Source organism: Alexandromys fortis, unplaced genomic scaffold (genome assembly GCF_014885135.2).
Source record: "Alexandromys fortis isolate MF-2015 unplaced genomic scaffold, M_Fortis_MF-2015_v1.1 scaffold_89, whole genome shotgun sequence".
Taxonomy (NCBI): domain Eukaryota; kingdom Metazoa; phylum Chordata; class Mammalia; order Rodentia; family Cricetidae; genus Alexandromys; species Alexandromys fortis.
Window position 1 is genome coordinate 1,460,159 of NW_026067973.1, and position 14,668 is coordinate 1,474,826.

The 14,668-nt window shown below is 49.8% G+C and overlaps 1 protein-coding gene across 1 annotated transcript in view; it reads left to right on the forward strand.

The window, feature by feature from the left end:
* The window catches only part of Dscaml1 (DS cell adhesion molecule like 1), a 310,097-nt gene that overhangs the window by 294,359 nt on the left and 1,070 nt on the right, over positions 1 to 14,668 (forward strand). The window contains exons 19-30 of the mRNA XM_050156418.1: positions 3,360 to 3,513; positions 5,034 to 5,151; positions 5,457 to 5,620; positions 5,881 to 5,979; positions 6,586 to 6,774; positions 7,378 to 7,665; positions 9,134 to 9,289; positions 11,713 to 11,743; positions 11,928 to 12,046; positions 12,289 to 12,441; positions 13,356 to 13,550; positions 14,055 to 14,366. Coding sequence (XP_050012375.1) covers positions 3,360 to 3,513; positions 5,034 to 5,151; positions 5,457 to 5,620; positions 5,881 to 5,979; positions 6,586 to 6,774; positions 7,378 to 7,665; positions 9,134 to 9,289; positions 11,713 to 11,743; positions 11,928 to 12,046; positions 12,289 to 12,441; positions 13,356 to 13,550; positions 14,055 to 14,366 — 1,978 coding nt within the window. The remainder of the gene's footprint in view (positions 1 to 3,359; positions 3,514 to 5,033; positions 5,152 to 5,456; positions 5,621 to 5,880; positions 5,980 to 6,585; positions 6,775 to 7,377; positions 7,666 to 9,133; positions 9,290 to 11,712; positions 11,744 to 11,927; positions 12,047 to 12,288; positions 12,442 to 13,355; positions 13,551 to 14,054; positions 14,367 to 14,668) is intronic.

Here is a 14,668-nt window from a genome sequence, read left to right on the forward strand (position 1 = left end):
AGAAGAAGAAGAAGAAGAAGAAGAAGAAGAAGAAGAAGAAGAAGAAGAAGAAGAAGAAGAAGAAGAAGAAGAAGAAGAAGAAGAAGAAGAGCTGAGATGACATGCGTGTGACACACACACACACACACATATACTCACAGACAGAGTTTACACAGTGCTATGGACTGAACCAAGGCTTTGTACACACTACACAGCAGTCTACCAAATGAGCTACGTCTCCAGCCTGTCAGATGTCCAAACACACAGTCTTGAGTGGTCATTATACATGACATATTTCACAAGGCCTCCTTCCCACTTCTAAATATCGCTCCACTTTCGCCCTTATAAATAATACTTCTGAGCCGGGCGGTGGTGGCGCACGCCTTTAATCCCAGCACTCAGGAGGCAGAGGCAGGCGGATCTCTGTGAGTTCGAGGCCAGCCTGGTCTACAAGAGCTAGTTCCAGGACAGGCTCCAAAACCACAGAGAAACCCTGTCTCGAAAAACTAAAAAAATAAATAAAAATAAAAATAAATAATACTTCTGTGAGCTTGCTTTGTGAAGCATTCAGGGACATGTGTCATTCCTGGGTCACAGCGACTCTATACTCATGTGTACAGGTCGCTTTTCAGCAGCTTGAAGGCACATGTGTGTGCCACAGAGCGCCCATGCTCCTGAGCCTGTACTAATTTCAGATTTGCTGTGGACTTTGTTTTCGTTTTTGCCCCTTAGACTTTAGTCGTCTTATTTTAAATTTTCTTTCTTTGATTGCTATTAGGTTGCTCAGAAATGTGTATTGGTTGTCTTTTTCTCTGAGTCACTTTGAATTCATATCCTGTGTTCATTCTTGCTATTTTGGTTGCTTACAATTTTCTTATTGATTTGTAAGTGCTCTTCACATATTAAGGACAATAATAATTTTCTATTGTATAAATTACAAGTAGCCACTAATGTATGCCTTTTGAATTTGTCTCAATGTATGATAACATTTCTTTTTTAAAGAATTTGAATTTATCAATCATTTTAACTTTTGTTTTTTGCCTCTATAATTACAAAGACATATAATTGTTTGCCTGTTGGGTTTTTTGTATCATAGTTTTTTTTTTCTTTAATTTTTTATCCACCAAGTCTTACTTAGGAGATACAAAAGTATGGTTTTAAAATAACTTCAAGGGATTTGTAGAGAAACCAAATTAAAGGGAAGGTACTGGAATCTTGGTAAGATGCTGATATGTCTCTAGATATGGAGGTTCAATACCTACAGTCCTGGCTCAGGGAAGGCTGAGACTAGAAGTTCACCATCAATTCGAAGCCTGCTTTGACTCCATCATGGGTTCCAGGCCTATCTGTGTAACCTGTGTTCCAGGCAGGAGAGTGTAACCCTGTCTCTAAACACAAAAGCCAGGGCTTGGGGAGATGGCTCAGAGGATAAAGTACCTCCTGCTATTCACACAAGAAACGCAAGTTTAGCCCTCAGGAGGCCAAGGCAGGCAGATCTCTGTGAGTTCGAGGTCCCGGTGACAAACCCTGTGAGAGAGTGAGAGAGAAAAGAAAACACAAGCAAATAAAAACGTAAATCACTCTGAGAAAAAAAATATCAAGTATTGGTTTCTGACCGCCCACACACTCACATACTCCCACACAAACGCCCAGATACACAGACATGCAGGTGTACAGACTCAAACACACACAAAAAAACACAAGAAGATCTTCAAGTGAAAGACAAACTTCCTGCCCTGTGTGAACACAAATGTATTCTCAAGTACACAGTGACACACAAGCACATGCACCCAACGTCTATTCATACATGCAAGCATATACACATAAGCACACATGTGCACACACACACACACACACACACACCTCTACACCCCCAGGAAACAAGCCCAAGGAACTGCATTCTGATTTTCAATAATTGTGCAGTCTTTGCCTGAGGGTGACGCACAGCCCCGAGCAGGCAAGACTGTATGATTCCCAATTTGCAAAAGAACTAAGGCCCCTGTGGGGGTGGGAGCCTCTTGCCACATGGGTTACAGGCCTGGTAAGAACAGCAGACACTAAGCCATCGCACAAGCCTACGGTTATGGACTGGCTTGAACTGTACCAGTCCCCAGGTGCCTTAGCTTAAGGGGCTCAAAGTGTCTCTGCACCTGTCCCCAGCAGGAATTGTGTTCAAGGTTAGACACAGCATTACACCCCGAGACGCTGCCAAGAGATCTGTGCCCATCATGAGGGTGCCCAAACCTTCTCCCAACATTTTCCTTCAGAGGACCTGCATCCAAAACAGGTTTCTTTTTTCCTGTCACAAGTCTCTGGGCTCCTCAGCTTTCCCACTGGCCATGAAGAATGTCCCTTGGTGGCATCCATCTCTCGGCACATGTGTGCATCCACACAGCCATGTGCAAGCGAGCCTGTGTACAAGAGCTCACGACTGCGGAGATAACTAATTACTCGCTCTCTCTGGCCTCAGGGCCCCCATCTGTTCCAGGGACTGTTCCCCCTCCTTGGACTTGCGCCCTGATCTCAGAGGGGCCCTAGCGCTATCCTCTTCCCCCCCCATTCCCTGCGGCTGGCCAAAAAAAAATAAAATAAAATAAAATGAAAGTCAGCCCCATCCAGCCGATGCCAGGGAAGAGGCTGATGGGAGGTCTACAAACTAGCGCTTATCAAAAGCGCCTTCTCAAATTCATTTCAATATCTGAGCCTCTGGTTTCCAAGGCAACATAATCTTTTCATCAAAGCAACTGGTAAAACCACTGGGATCTGATATTGTTTTGTTGGCAACTTGTCAAAACTGTCATTTGGTTAAAAAAAAGTTATAGATTTACGTAACCTACAAATATATATGGTGATCTATACCACTAATAATCGTTAATAAAGTGTGCCCAGTAAGACTCGCCCTCTGCCGCTCTACCCCTTCCTGGGAAAGAAAGAGTGTGATTAGGTGGCAGGGCTGGAAGGCGGCTGAGCAGGGAACAGGCTGCAGGGCTGGCTGCAGCCCTAGCGAGGCAAAGGCAGTCATTTGACTTCTCCACAGAACCTTTCTTTGCATGTGGTTTTCCTGGGACCCCTCACCCTCCTTTCTCTGACTGCCGCTCGTCATTCACTCAAAATACCCATACCTGTTGGGGTAGCTGCAGCTGCAGAGGCCTCTAGAACTCAGACAGGTAAACTGAGGCTGACCCAGAAATGCTGCGGGACTGGCACCATCAGCTCCCGGGACTGAGCCCAGCACAGATGCTGTCCACCGCCATTCTCAGGCTGGGAAAGAGCACACTGGACAGAGACCTGGCCCCAGCCCCAGGCACAGAGGACAATGCCAGGCTGGGGTCCAAGGCCTGGCTTCTGTTTCATACTGTGGCTCTGCCTCTGCCCCACAGGCTCCCAGCGAGTACGAGACGAGTCCAGAACAGCTCTTCTACAGGATCGCCCACCTGAACCGGGGACAGCAGTACCTGCTGTGGGTGGCCGCGGTCACCTCTGCAGGCAGGGGGAACAGCAGCGAGAAGGTCACCATCGAGCCTGCTGGCAAGGGTGAGAGGTCTGGGCCTGGGGCAGGGATTGGTAGAAACTTCCAGAAACTCATTTGCAGAATTCTGGTTCTTCCCAAACAGGGCTATGTCCCCTCCCCGCTACCTGTGACTGGCTGTGAGAAGCTGGCCATTAGTCTCCCTTTTGCATCGGCCAAAGAATAGGCCTCTGCTGCCCCCTGACTCTAGGAAAGTCACACAACAGGCTACAGTCGGCCCACTCTCACAGAGGCACCGAGGCTACAATGCAAAGTCTCCCCCAACTTGAGACCTTGGTCTTAGTACTCAGCTCCTGGAAGAGGTGCTTCTAGGGACGTGGAGTATGTCTTTGGGACTCCAGAGAGAGTCTCATGATGCAACCAGAAACAGCAGGCAGAAGGTTCTCTCTGTTAATGCTCTTTTATCCACCACCGGGGAACGAGACTGTCTCAGGGCAGGCCTGGCCCGTCTCTGATATGGACATAAGGGATGGCATGGTCTGTAGGAACTCCCATACTTTTAAGAGAATGACAGCCCTGAGGCCCCAACCCAAAGCCCAGGATCAGTCACACAGTGGAACTATGGCTGATTTTATCTTGGCCCAGGAGCAGAACTAACACCAGTGAACATCAAGTCTACCAGTGTCTCTGGTCTCCTGGGCCCTTCCCCCTGTCCCATCCCTCCCCAGTCAAGTTCACACTCACCTGATTCTCTAGGCTAGGGTCTCAGTCCTGTCCTGCCTTGACCCAGCCCCACCCTCTGGGATGAGAGCATCCCCCCTATTGGCCACAGAGGCAGAGCCAGCAAGCATCCACCTGAGGGTCTGTGGTAAGCCAGGGGCTCACACCTGCAACCTTCAGCTACTGTCAACCACCTATCCGACTGTGCAGTCTGACCATCTGAGACAGTTGAGATGTGCTGTGATGTCCCTTGTAGCTATGAGTCAGAGCTCCTCACACACAACCATTCCAGCATCCTCACTTCCCCTCATTCTCCTCAGGACACCACCAACCTTTCCCTGTCTCCAGGTTTCACCTTCTTTGGAAGGGAAGGAGCTTAGAGTCTGCCATCTTCCCAGGACAAGGTCCTAGGACCTGAGCTCTTGGCAGAAGTCTGCCCCTGCCCCTGTGGGCATTAAATACAACACACTCCAATACGCACACAAGCATTTCATGTTGAACACTACTGCACCTCCAGCTCTCTTATATAAACTCACATAAGTACATACGTACATATGTGTAAGCATATGTACACACAGCCTCTCCTATCCAACTTGCCTTGTCCCTGCTAGAACACCATCACACTTAAATGGCCTGGAATCCTGGGAGGTCTTGTCACACACCATCTCCCCCAAAACCGGCAGACCCAGGTCCTGTCTGTTCTTCTCCTGAGCCCTGACACAGTGGCCCCATTTTGTCACAGGACCATCTCCACCAGTTTATCAAACAGTCTCCCCTGACTTGCATTGTTAATGTGGGGAGCCCTGTGAAAGGCGCTAGGGAAACGGGAAAAAGCAGGGTGACCCTCACATTCTCCTTGCTCTAGCCCCAGCAAAGATCATCTCATTCGGAGGCACTGTAACAACACCCTGGATGAAAGATGTCCGGCTGCCTTGCAATTCTGTGGGAGACCCAGCCCCAGCTGTGAAGTGGACCAAGGACAGGTATGTGACAGGCCCTGGAGGGGTGGCACGGCTCCTGTGCAATGGAAAGCTGCTTGGTCATCCCTCTGCCCTGTGGCAGTTCTACAGGGCAGGTGACACTCTTCAGATGAGTTTGCCCCTCCCCCCAGTCGATAAACTTCCTTGGGAATCACTGGAAATTCTTGGGAAGTCCTTAACAAAGGCCCAGGAAACCCAGATCCTCTGAAACCTCCTCCTGCCCCTCTTCTATGTGCCCCCACACTGCGGGGAGGGCCCCAGCCCTAGGGAGTGTGTGCCATAACCCATACCCCCTCCTCGTCTGGCAGTGAAGACTCAGCAATCCCCATGTCCTTGGATGGACACCGGCTCATCCACACAAATGGCACGCTGCTGCTTCGTGCTGTGAAGGCCGAGGACTCGGGTTATTACACCTGCACGGCCACCAACACTGGTGGCTTTGATACCATCATCGTCAACCTGCTGGTGCAAGGTGAGACTCTGCAAGGCAGGTGGTTCAAGTGGCAACAGAGACAGGAATTCCATCCTGTTAAAGAGACTGGATGACCAAGAAAGCCAACCCTGGGTGTTGGGAGGCAGACCTTGCTGGAACTAAGGTGGGAAAAGGAGAGGAGGGAGGAGTAACGGGAAGGGATATGGAAGGGCCAGTCCTTCCTGTCAAGGCCCTCAGTACCTCCATCGTTGCCACGGGATTTGCCTTTTCCACTGACCACTGGTGGCTTTTTCTCACAGTTCCCCCGGACCAGCCCCGCCTCACTGTCTCCAAAACCTCTGCCTCTTCTATCACTCTGACCTGGATTCCAGGGGACAATGGAGGCAGCTCTATCAGAGGTAAGAAGGGGTCTGGATCGAGAAAAGAGGAAATTCTGGAGTCCCAGGGCAAGAGAAGAGCTTCACCTATTTCTAATACTTGGTCTCATAATCCTGAGGGACGATCAGGAGGGTGATTCAGAACAGGAGGTACTCGGGTGCACATGGAAAGTACTCCCACCCCCTCCATCTGGGATCGGAGCACATCAAAAGTGTTTTCCTCTCCAGGCCTAGGTTTCTCAGTCTTTCAAAGCAGACAAACATGACGTCAGTGCCTCTCAAATAAGAGTGTTTGTGACTCAGCAGAGATCTTGTAAGGATGCAGCTCAGGGTTCCATCGTCTGAGGTGGGGCTAAGAGCGTATTTCAGGAAGGCTCTTCCCAAATGGGGACACTGCTGGTCACACTCCCTGCCCCACGTAGGTCAGTGTCTTAGGCCTGCCAGCTCTCTAACCCTAATGCCAGAGCTATGGAGGGACCGAAACTCACCCAGCACTAAACGGGAAGGCCACCAGCTTTGCATCTCATTTGCATATGCCCTCCCCTATGCCCCCTGTTGGAGTCCAGGCTGTGTTTCTGCTGCCCGGCCCTTCTCTGCTTTGCCCACTTGAGCATACCCCTCCTGCAGGCTTCGTGCTGCAGTACTCAGTGGATAACAGTGAGGAGTGGAAGGATGTGTTCATCAGCTCCAGCGAGCGCTCCTTCAAGCTGGACAGCCTTAAGTGTGGCACATGGTACAAGGTGAAGCTGGCAGCCAAGAACAGTGTGGGCTCTGGGCGCATCAGCGAGATCATCGAGGCCAAGACTCATGGACGGGGTGAGGCTGGGCCAGGGGTGGCGATGAGGAACAGGGCTCAGGAGGGAGGCGGGTGGGATGGTGAGCCCACAGCAGTGGGCAGAGAATGGCTATCACAGGGAAGAGGAGCCAAGAGCATAGGGAACTAGAGGGAGGAGACTCAGCCTTGTTCCCATCACCAGCATCTAGGTATACTCTCATCACCAAAAGAAACTGGTCTGGACCAGGGTGGGGGTGGTAACTGGCAGGCATAAGCACCAAGTTCAGTCCCCCTCCACATAAACTGTAATCCTGGCTCGTGGAGGTAGAAGCAGGAGAATCAGAAAATCAAGGTCATCTTTTCTATACAGAGAGTTAGAGGCCAGCCTGGGCTACCTAAGACCTTGATTAAGAGATTCTACTTCCTTACCAGGAGGGTCCCAGGGTTGGCACTCTTCCTTCCTCCCACCTCTCACCTTCAATGCTGGGACCCCCCACTCTAGGGCCTTTCCTCCTCTCATTTCCCCACTCTTGGGGTACTCTGCTACAACCTCAGCTGCCCCAAGAAAAGCCATCTCAGATAGATGAAGGATCTCTTTTTTTTCTAGCTCCCCCTAACCTATCTCTCCCCTTCCGGTCCCCCAGAACCCTCCTTCAGCAAAGACCAACACCTCTTCACCCACATCAACTCCACACATGCTCGGCTTAACCTGCAGGGCTGGAACAATGGGGGCTGCCCCATTACGACCATTGTCCTGGAGTACCGGCCCAAGGGGACCTGGGCCTGGCAGGGCGTTCGGGCCAACAGCTCCACAGAGGTGTTTCTGACAGAGCTTCGAGAGGCCACGTGGTACGAGCTCCGCATGAGGGCTTGCAACAGCGCTGGCTGTGGCAACGAGACCGCCCAGTTTGCCACCCTGGACTACGATGGCAGTGAGTCGGAAAGGATGGGATGGGACAGCTCCAAGGTACCTAAAGAGATGAACAAATAGAAACAGACGGGAGTAAACCCAGGGTAGAGGGCTACGGAGCAAGGCAGAGAGACCAGCAGATTGGTAGCAGGTGGGTAGTGGGCAGATCTACTGGTGGCCAGGCCTGAGAGGCAGAGGAGTCTTTAAAGATGCAGTTCTTGCCGTCCGTTGCTTCAGAGAGATAGAGTGGGAGAGGTAAGCCAAGATGGAACTGTGGCCCTGCCCTCTGAGGACTCTGCTAGCAGAGTGTACTGGTCAAGATAGTCAGCCTGTTCTGCAGTAACAAATACTAAGAGGCTCGTGGCTCCTCCACCCAGTGAAGACTCTCTTGTTCTGATAAAATCCTGAGAGAGCTGGTTGGCTACCACTTGATACACCACCTTGAACATGGCCCTTTCCCCAAGAAAAAAGGCACATTAATTCTTAACTGCCTTCAAGGGACATGCATGTGCTTGTGTGTTCTGGGGACCAAACCCAGGTCTTTGCCCTAGTTAGGAAAAAAAATCATCACTTCTTTTTCACCCTCTGTTGTCCCAGATAATCATGTGACCCTAAGTTAGCTGCAAGGAAGTCTGGGAAATATATACAAGAGCATAGGTGAGCACCTAACTGATGTCTGCTTCATGAGGATGCTTTACACACACACACACACACACACATACACACACTGGCAAAAAAGAAAGTTAAACTCTTAGGTGCCAATTGTCACAAGCTAAGTTAAGTCTACCTACATACTAGGAAAACAGAACAACAACAGTCTTCAGGAGACAGGCCCCAATAAGAAAGTCTTCTAGTAGAAGATGACTCTTAAGCCAGCTTGGAAAACAGGCAAGGATCAAGGATCGGGGTTTTACAGAGAGTTATTTGGATAGTCTGTCATCGCCCTCCTGCAGGCACCCAGGGACACAAACGCTGCTTATGGTGGGAGTAACAGAGACAGAGTGAGATGGTGGGGAGATGAAGGAGTTACTCTTCATCAGGAGAAGGATCTTCACTTCAGCAGAATCTATCCCTACTCCACGACTTCTCCTGACTGATCTCCTTGTTTTGTTCCCCCAATACCCAATGGATGTGGGATGTAGGATGTAATCCCATCAGCACCTCCTACCTCCCACCCCCAACTCCCACCCCCCATACCCAAGGATTATACATTAAACCTCGCCATGCAGAAAAAATAATCCTGAGAGAGGATCAGGAAAATTCTAGAACAGAACCAGAAAGTCATTAATAAAACCATAAAAGCTACGTAACTGCTCCTGGCTGTCCTGATAGGACATTGTCCTGAATCTGATTCAGGGAAGCAGTGGGGAGGGTTACAGCTCTGAACTGGGAGGTGGGGGGGTGGTCAGAGACCAAGGACAACAGGCTTCCCCACACGTGGGACTCTGTCGGCTCACAGCACCCCCTGATCTTTTCTCTCCCCCACTCAGGCACCATCCCGCCCATCAAGTCTGCTCAAGGTGAAGGGGATGACGTGAAGAAGCTGTTCACTATTGGCTGCCCTGTCATCCTGGCCACCCTAGGGGTGGCCCTGCTCTTTGTTGTACGGAAGAAGAGGAAGGAGAAACGGCTGAAGAGGCTCCGAGGTGAGGGGCTTTTCTACCAGCTTCCAGGGAGAGAGGTGGTGACTCCCAGTCATACTGGCCACCCTTCAGTGGACCACAGAAGAACCTGGGCAGGAGACCAGAGCATGTGTGCCCTCAGAGGAAGACCTGCCACTCAAACCTTCTTAAGTCTCCTTAATCGTTCATAGCTTTCTCCTTTTATAGCCCCAGGATTTTGTGCCTGCACCAACTAGAGCTGATGTTTATACAGGTCCACACTGGTAAAGCCATACTGGTTATTAACATATGCAAATAGTTCCATGTCATTAGCAAACACATCTCTCTAAAACTCTGTTCAATTCCTGGCCAGGAAGTTTACATGTTGTGCCAAATGTGAAATATTTTGGATATTATCCCCTTCCAACACCATAGCCCGGCATAAATGAATCTGGTGTTTCTTGATTGTCCCAGGACCTAGTACAGTATCTAGCACCTACTAGCTACTTCATATGCTTGCTCACTCCCTGGAAAAATATTTGAGTCTCATGCAGAGCAGATACTATTGAAGGATAGAGATGTAAGGTGAAGAAGTGGCAAGCCATGTTCTTGTAGAGTTCACTGCTTAATGGGAGAAGCCAGGAGACAGCAGTAACACAGAAGAGGGAATTACTAACCTCTGCATGGCATTCGGGACCAGAGGGGAGGGAAGAATGGATCATTTAGTGAATAGCTGTGTGAATGAGTCCTTAGATAGTTAGATGAATGAATATATGGTTGATATAAAGATTTCTAAATACAAGAATGGATAGATAAATGGTTTAATGATGGTTTGAATACATAAATGGTTGATCGGTTTGGTGAACGGGAGGATGGGTATTTTGATAGATAACAGGTAACAATTTGATGCATGATATACCCATCCATATAGTTGGATAAAAGAATAGCTGGATGGTGGGATTATTATATAAATGGTTGGGTGGGTGGTTGCATAGTGGTGTGGCTAGTTGGATGTATAAATGGAAAGATGGTTGGATGTTGAATGCGTTGTTGCATAGATGAATCAATAGTTGGAGTGCTAGATGGTTAAATAATTAGACGAGGATCCTGGGACTATAGATCAGTGGGAAGAATGCTTACCTCGCATGCATGTGCGCTGGGGTTTGATCCTCAGCACTGCAGAAGCTAGGCATGATAGTATACACCAGTAAAACCTAGCACTTGAGAGGCTAGGGCAGGAGGATCAGAAATTTAAGATTATCCTCAGCTTCAAAGGGAGTTCAAGTTTGAGAACAATTCAGAATTTATGTGTGTCTCAAAAAACAAACAAAAAAAATAGTTGGCTGCCCTGATAGTTGAATCAGTGGATGGATGATGGATGGATATTTTTTCCTTTTTTGCTTTCTTTTTAAATTTTATTTATTTGTTTTCCAATCCCAGTTCCCCCCTCCCTACTCTCCTTCCATTCCTCCCTTTCCTCATCCCACCCCTAATCTGCTCCTCAGAGAGGGTAAGGCCTCCCCTGGGAAGTCAGCTAAGTCTGTCCCATCACCTCGTTGAGGCAGGATCAAGGCCCTCACCCACTCCGTGCCTAGGCTGAGCGAGGTCTCTCTCCATAGAGAGTGGGCTCCACAAAGTCAGTTCATGCATTAGAGTTAGATCTTGGTCCCACTGCCAGTGTCTCCACACACTGCCCAAGCCACACCATTGTCACCTGTACTCAGGAGACCTAGTTCAGTCCTAGGCAGGTTCCCCAGTTGTCAGTCTGGAGTCAGTGATCTACCACTAGCTCCGGTCAGCTGATTCTGTGGGTTTCCCCATCATGGCCTTGACCCCTTTGTTCATATTGTCCCTCCTCCCTCACTTCGTTTGTGGTCCAGGAGCTCTGCCCAGTGATTAGTTGTGGATCTCTGCATCTGCTTCCATCTGTTTCTGGAGGAGGATTCTAGCTTCACTAGGGTTGTAAACTGTCGGCTGGTTATCCTTTGCTTCATGGCTGGGTGAATGGTTGGGTGGACAGTTAGGTGGATGGATGTTTGGATGCAGGTGTACCACTATCTCCACTTGGATCAATCGTTTTTAGCTTCTTCTGTACTCTGATACATTAGATAGACCCTTTGATTCCCCTCTCCTCCAGGATCATCACCTAAGAGTCCCAGTGAGATTCAAAGCCCCATTCTCTATGGAGAGATAACTTGTTCAGTCTAGACATAGGAAGAGCTCTCTATTAGATGGGGGCCGGGGAGGATCTGGGGGCGGGGGGCTAAGAAAGGAGAGCCAGACCTAAGCCAACACCAAACTGGGAACAATGAAATCTTATCATTGATGTCTTGTGGGTCTTTAGCTTGCCCCTTCCACTCCGTAGACCATTGCCATTTTAGACACTGTCCCTCTTCATCACATGGCTCTTTCCGTCCTCCTGCTTGAACTCCATTCTCACCCAGCTACTTCTCTCTACTGTTTTGCAGATGCAAAGAGTTTGGCAGAAATGCTGATAAGGTCAGTGTCATTTAGCTGTTTTCTTTTTTTGTTCCCCTATCCCTGACCCCCCCATCCTGATCCCTCAATTCCCTTATTATTGGAACCACTCAAAGAGGTGTCTAATGTCCCTTTGCTCTGAAAAGTCCCTTGCCCCAACCTTCTTTGGCTCCTGAATCACCCACTTCCTTTCCTTCCTCCACAGCAAGAACAATCGAAGCTTTGACACCCCTGTGAAAGGGCCACCCCAGGGTCCACGGCTCCACATTGACATCCCCAGGGTCCAGCTGCTCATTGAGGACAAGGAGGGCATCAAGCAGTTGGGTGAGTGACCTGCTCTAGGTGTGCTTCCCCCACAGCCACAACCCATAGAGGTCAATGCAAGCCCCATGGCATGCCAGGGTTCTAGCTGCAGCCCCGCCCACTCAGCAGCCCCGGAATTCACTGCAGCTCTTCTCAAGGGCCAATGGAGAGAGCTGCTGGCCTCTCTGGATCTGGTATTCAGCACTGGATAAAGACAAAGAAAAACTGGAGGAGGACTTCAGGTGATTTCTTTCTCCCTTTAGGAGATGACAAGGCCACCATCCCAGTAACCGACGCTGAGTTCAGCCAAGCGGTCAATCCACAGAGCTTCTGTACTGGTGTCTCTCTGCACCACCCAGCCCTCATCCAGAGCACAGGACCCCTCATCGACATGTCAGACATCCGGCCAGGAACCAGTATGCATTAATCGCAGAGGCAGTCCTATGGGAGTTGGGGTGGGGGATGGGGATCACTCAGCATGGGGTAGAGTTTTGATTTAAAAAAAATAAAAGGGAGAGAGAGAGAGAGAAGCCTAGGGAGCCAATTCAGTCAATAAAGTGCCTCTGCAAAAGCCCATATAAAAAGCTAGGGACAGAGATACACATCTGTAACACCAGCTCTTGGGATGCAGAAGCAGGCACATCCATAGAGCTCACTGCCCAGCCAGCCTAGCCAAATTTGTAAGCTCCAGTTTCAGCAAGAGACCCTAGCTAAAAAGACCAGGCAGGTGGATGACAACAGGCATCGATCTCTGGCTTACACACACACACACACACACACACACACACACACGAACACATATATACACATACATTTTTAGAGAGAGAAAACAAACACATACAATGGAATGGGGTGGCAGAGCAGACAAGGCTCTAGGGTTAAGAGTCTGGAAGCCTCGATGGCAGACGTCCTGCTATAAATGACCTTGGGCATTGCTAATCTTGTCTCTCTGGCACTCAGTAACCTTACCTAGAAATCCGAGGCAAAGGTTGGGTCTTCATGCTGTCCCAGGACTTTCTGTCACAAACAGTGACTCCAGATACAAGGAAGGGCTACATCAAGGACCTAGGAGATGACAACTAGCAGGCCACAGAACAGAGCATCCCATTCTTTCCCATGTGAAAGGAAATGCTGGGGAGGGGTGGGGATCACAGTGCCACCCACTACTCCTACATGTGTTCAGGCCAGCGTGGCCAGCACTCCCGGGTGAGCCTCTGTGACTGCTTCTGCCACTACCTTTTCATCCCACTGTTCTTTGTGCGAAGTGACAGCTGCCTGTGCCTAAGTGCCCTCAGTTGGAGGTTGCTATGTCTTGCCTCCCTCTGTGTAGACCCAGTGTCCAGGAAGAACGTGAAATCAGCCCACAGCACCCGGAACCGGTACTCAAGCCAGTGGACCTTGACCAAGTGCCAAGCCTCCACCCCTGCCCGAACCCTCACCTCCGACTGGCGCACTGTGGGTTCCCAGCACGGCGTGACTGTCACCGAGAGTGACAGCTACAGTGCCAGTCTGTCCCAAGACACAGGTGTGTCTAGGGACCCGCCTGCATCCCATCCATCCTCCTCCAGGTCCCCTCAGTCATTGCCCACTTTCTTTTTTCCAATTCCTTATAACCAGCCTGTTGTCTAACATCCACACCACTTGCCTTCCTAGCTATCCACCGACTCCCCATGTACTGAGGGCTGGGGAGGGGGGCCGGGGAGCACTTGACTTTGCTTGGTCAATGGCTTTATTTTGATCTCCCCGAAAAAATATTAGGAAAAAACAATGGGACATGGAACATTTGTTAAAGAAAGAGCTGGTATAACAGGGATTGGTGCTTTTTCTCTTCTTTAAGACTGAAAAATGTTCTGTTCTTCATTAACCAATGATCTCACTTATACCACCACTGCCACTCCCACCCCCACCTCCCTGGGGGGGGGGCGGGGACAGCGTCCTCATGGCCAGACTTTCAAATGGCTGCTTGAATCAGGGATGGTACCATTCCCATACTCCTCTTCTCTCAACTCCACCCCTTCCGTGTATGCAGACAAAGGACGGAACAGCATGGTGTCCACTGAGAGCGCATCCTCCACCTACGAGGAGCTGGCCCGGGCCTACGAGCACGCCAAGCTGGAGGAACAGCTGCAGCACGCCAAGTTTGAAATCACGGAATGCTTCATCTCAGACAGCTCCTCTGACCAGATGACCACAGGCACCAACGAGAACGCCGACAGTATGACGTCCATGAGCACACCCTCAGAACCTGGCATCTGCCGCTTCACCGCCTCTCCACCCAAGCCGCAGGATGCTGACCGGGGCAAGAATGTGGCTGTGCCCATCCCTCACCGAGCCAACAAGAGTGAGTGCTGAGCCCGCATCTCCTGTTCTGGTCCCCAGCCACACAAGCCCTTTCTAGATCTTATCCCGCCAGCCTACCCTGGTTCCCTGTCAATAATGCAAGAGCAAAGGCTTGAGGACAGTTCAGAACCATGTTCAACTTATTCATATCTGTGTGGTTTTAGACAAGTCACTTAACCTCACTGATCTTAACTTCTTATCTGCGTAATTCAAATAACACTATCTCCTTTGTACTGACAAAAATAGTCACATACACATATATGACTGACATAGGGAAGGGGCTTATTACAGAGTGGTAATCCT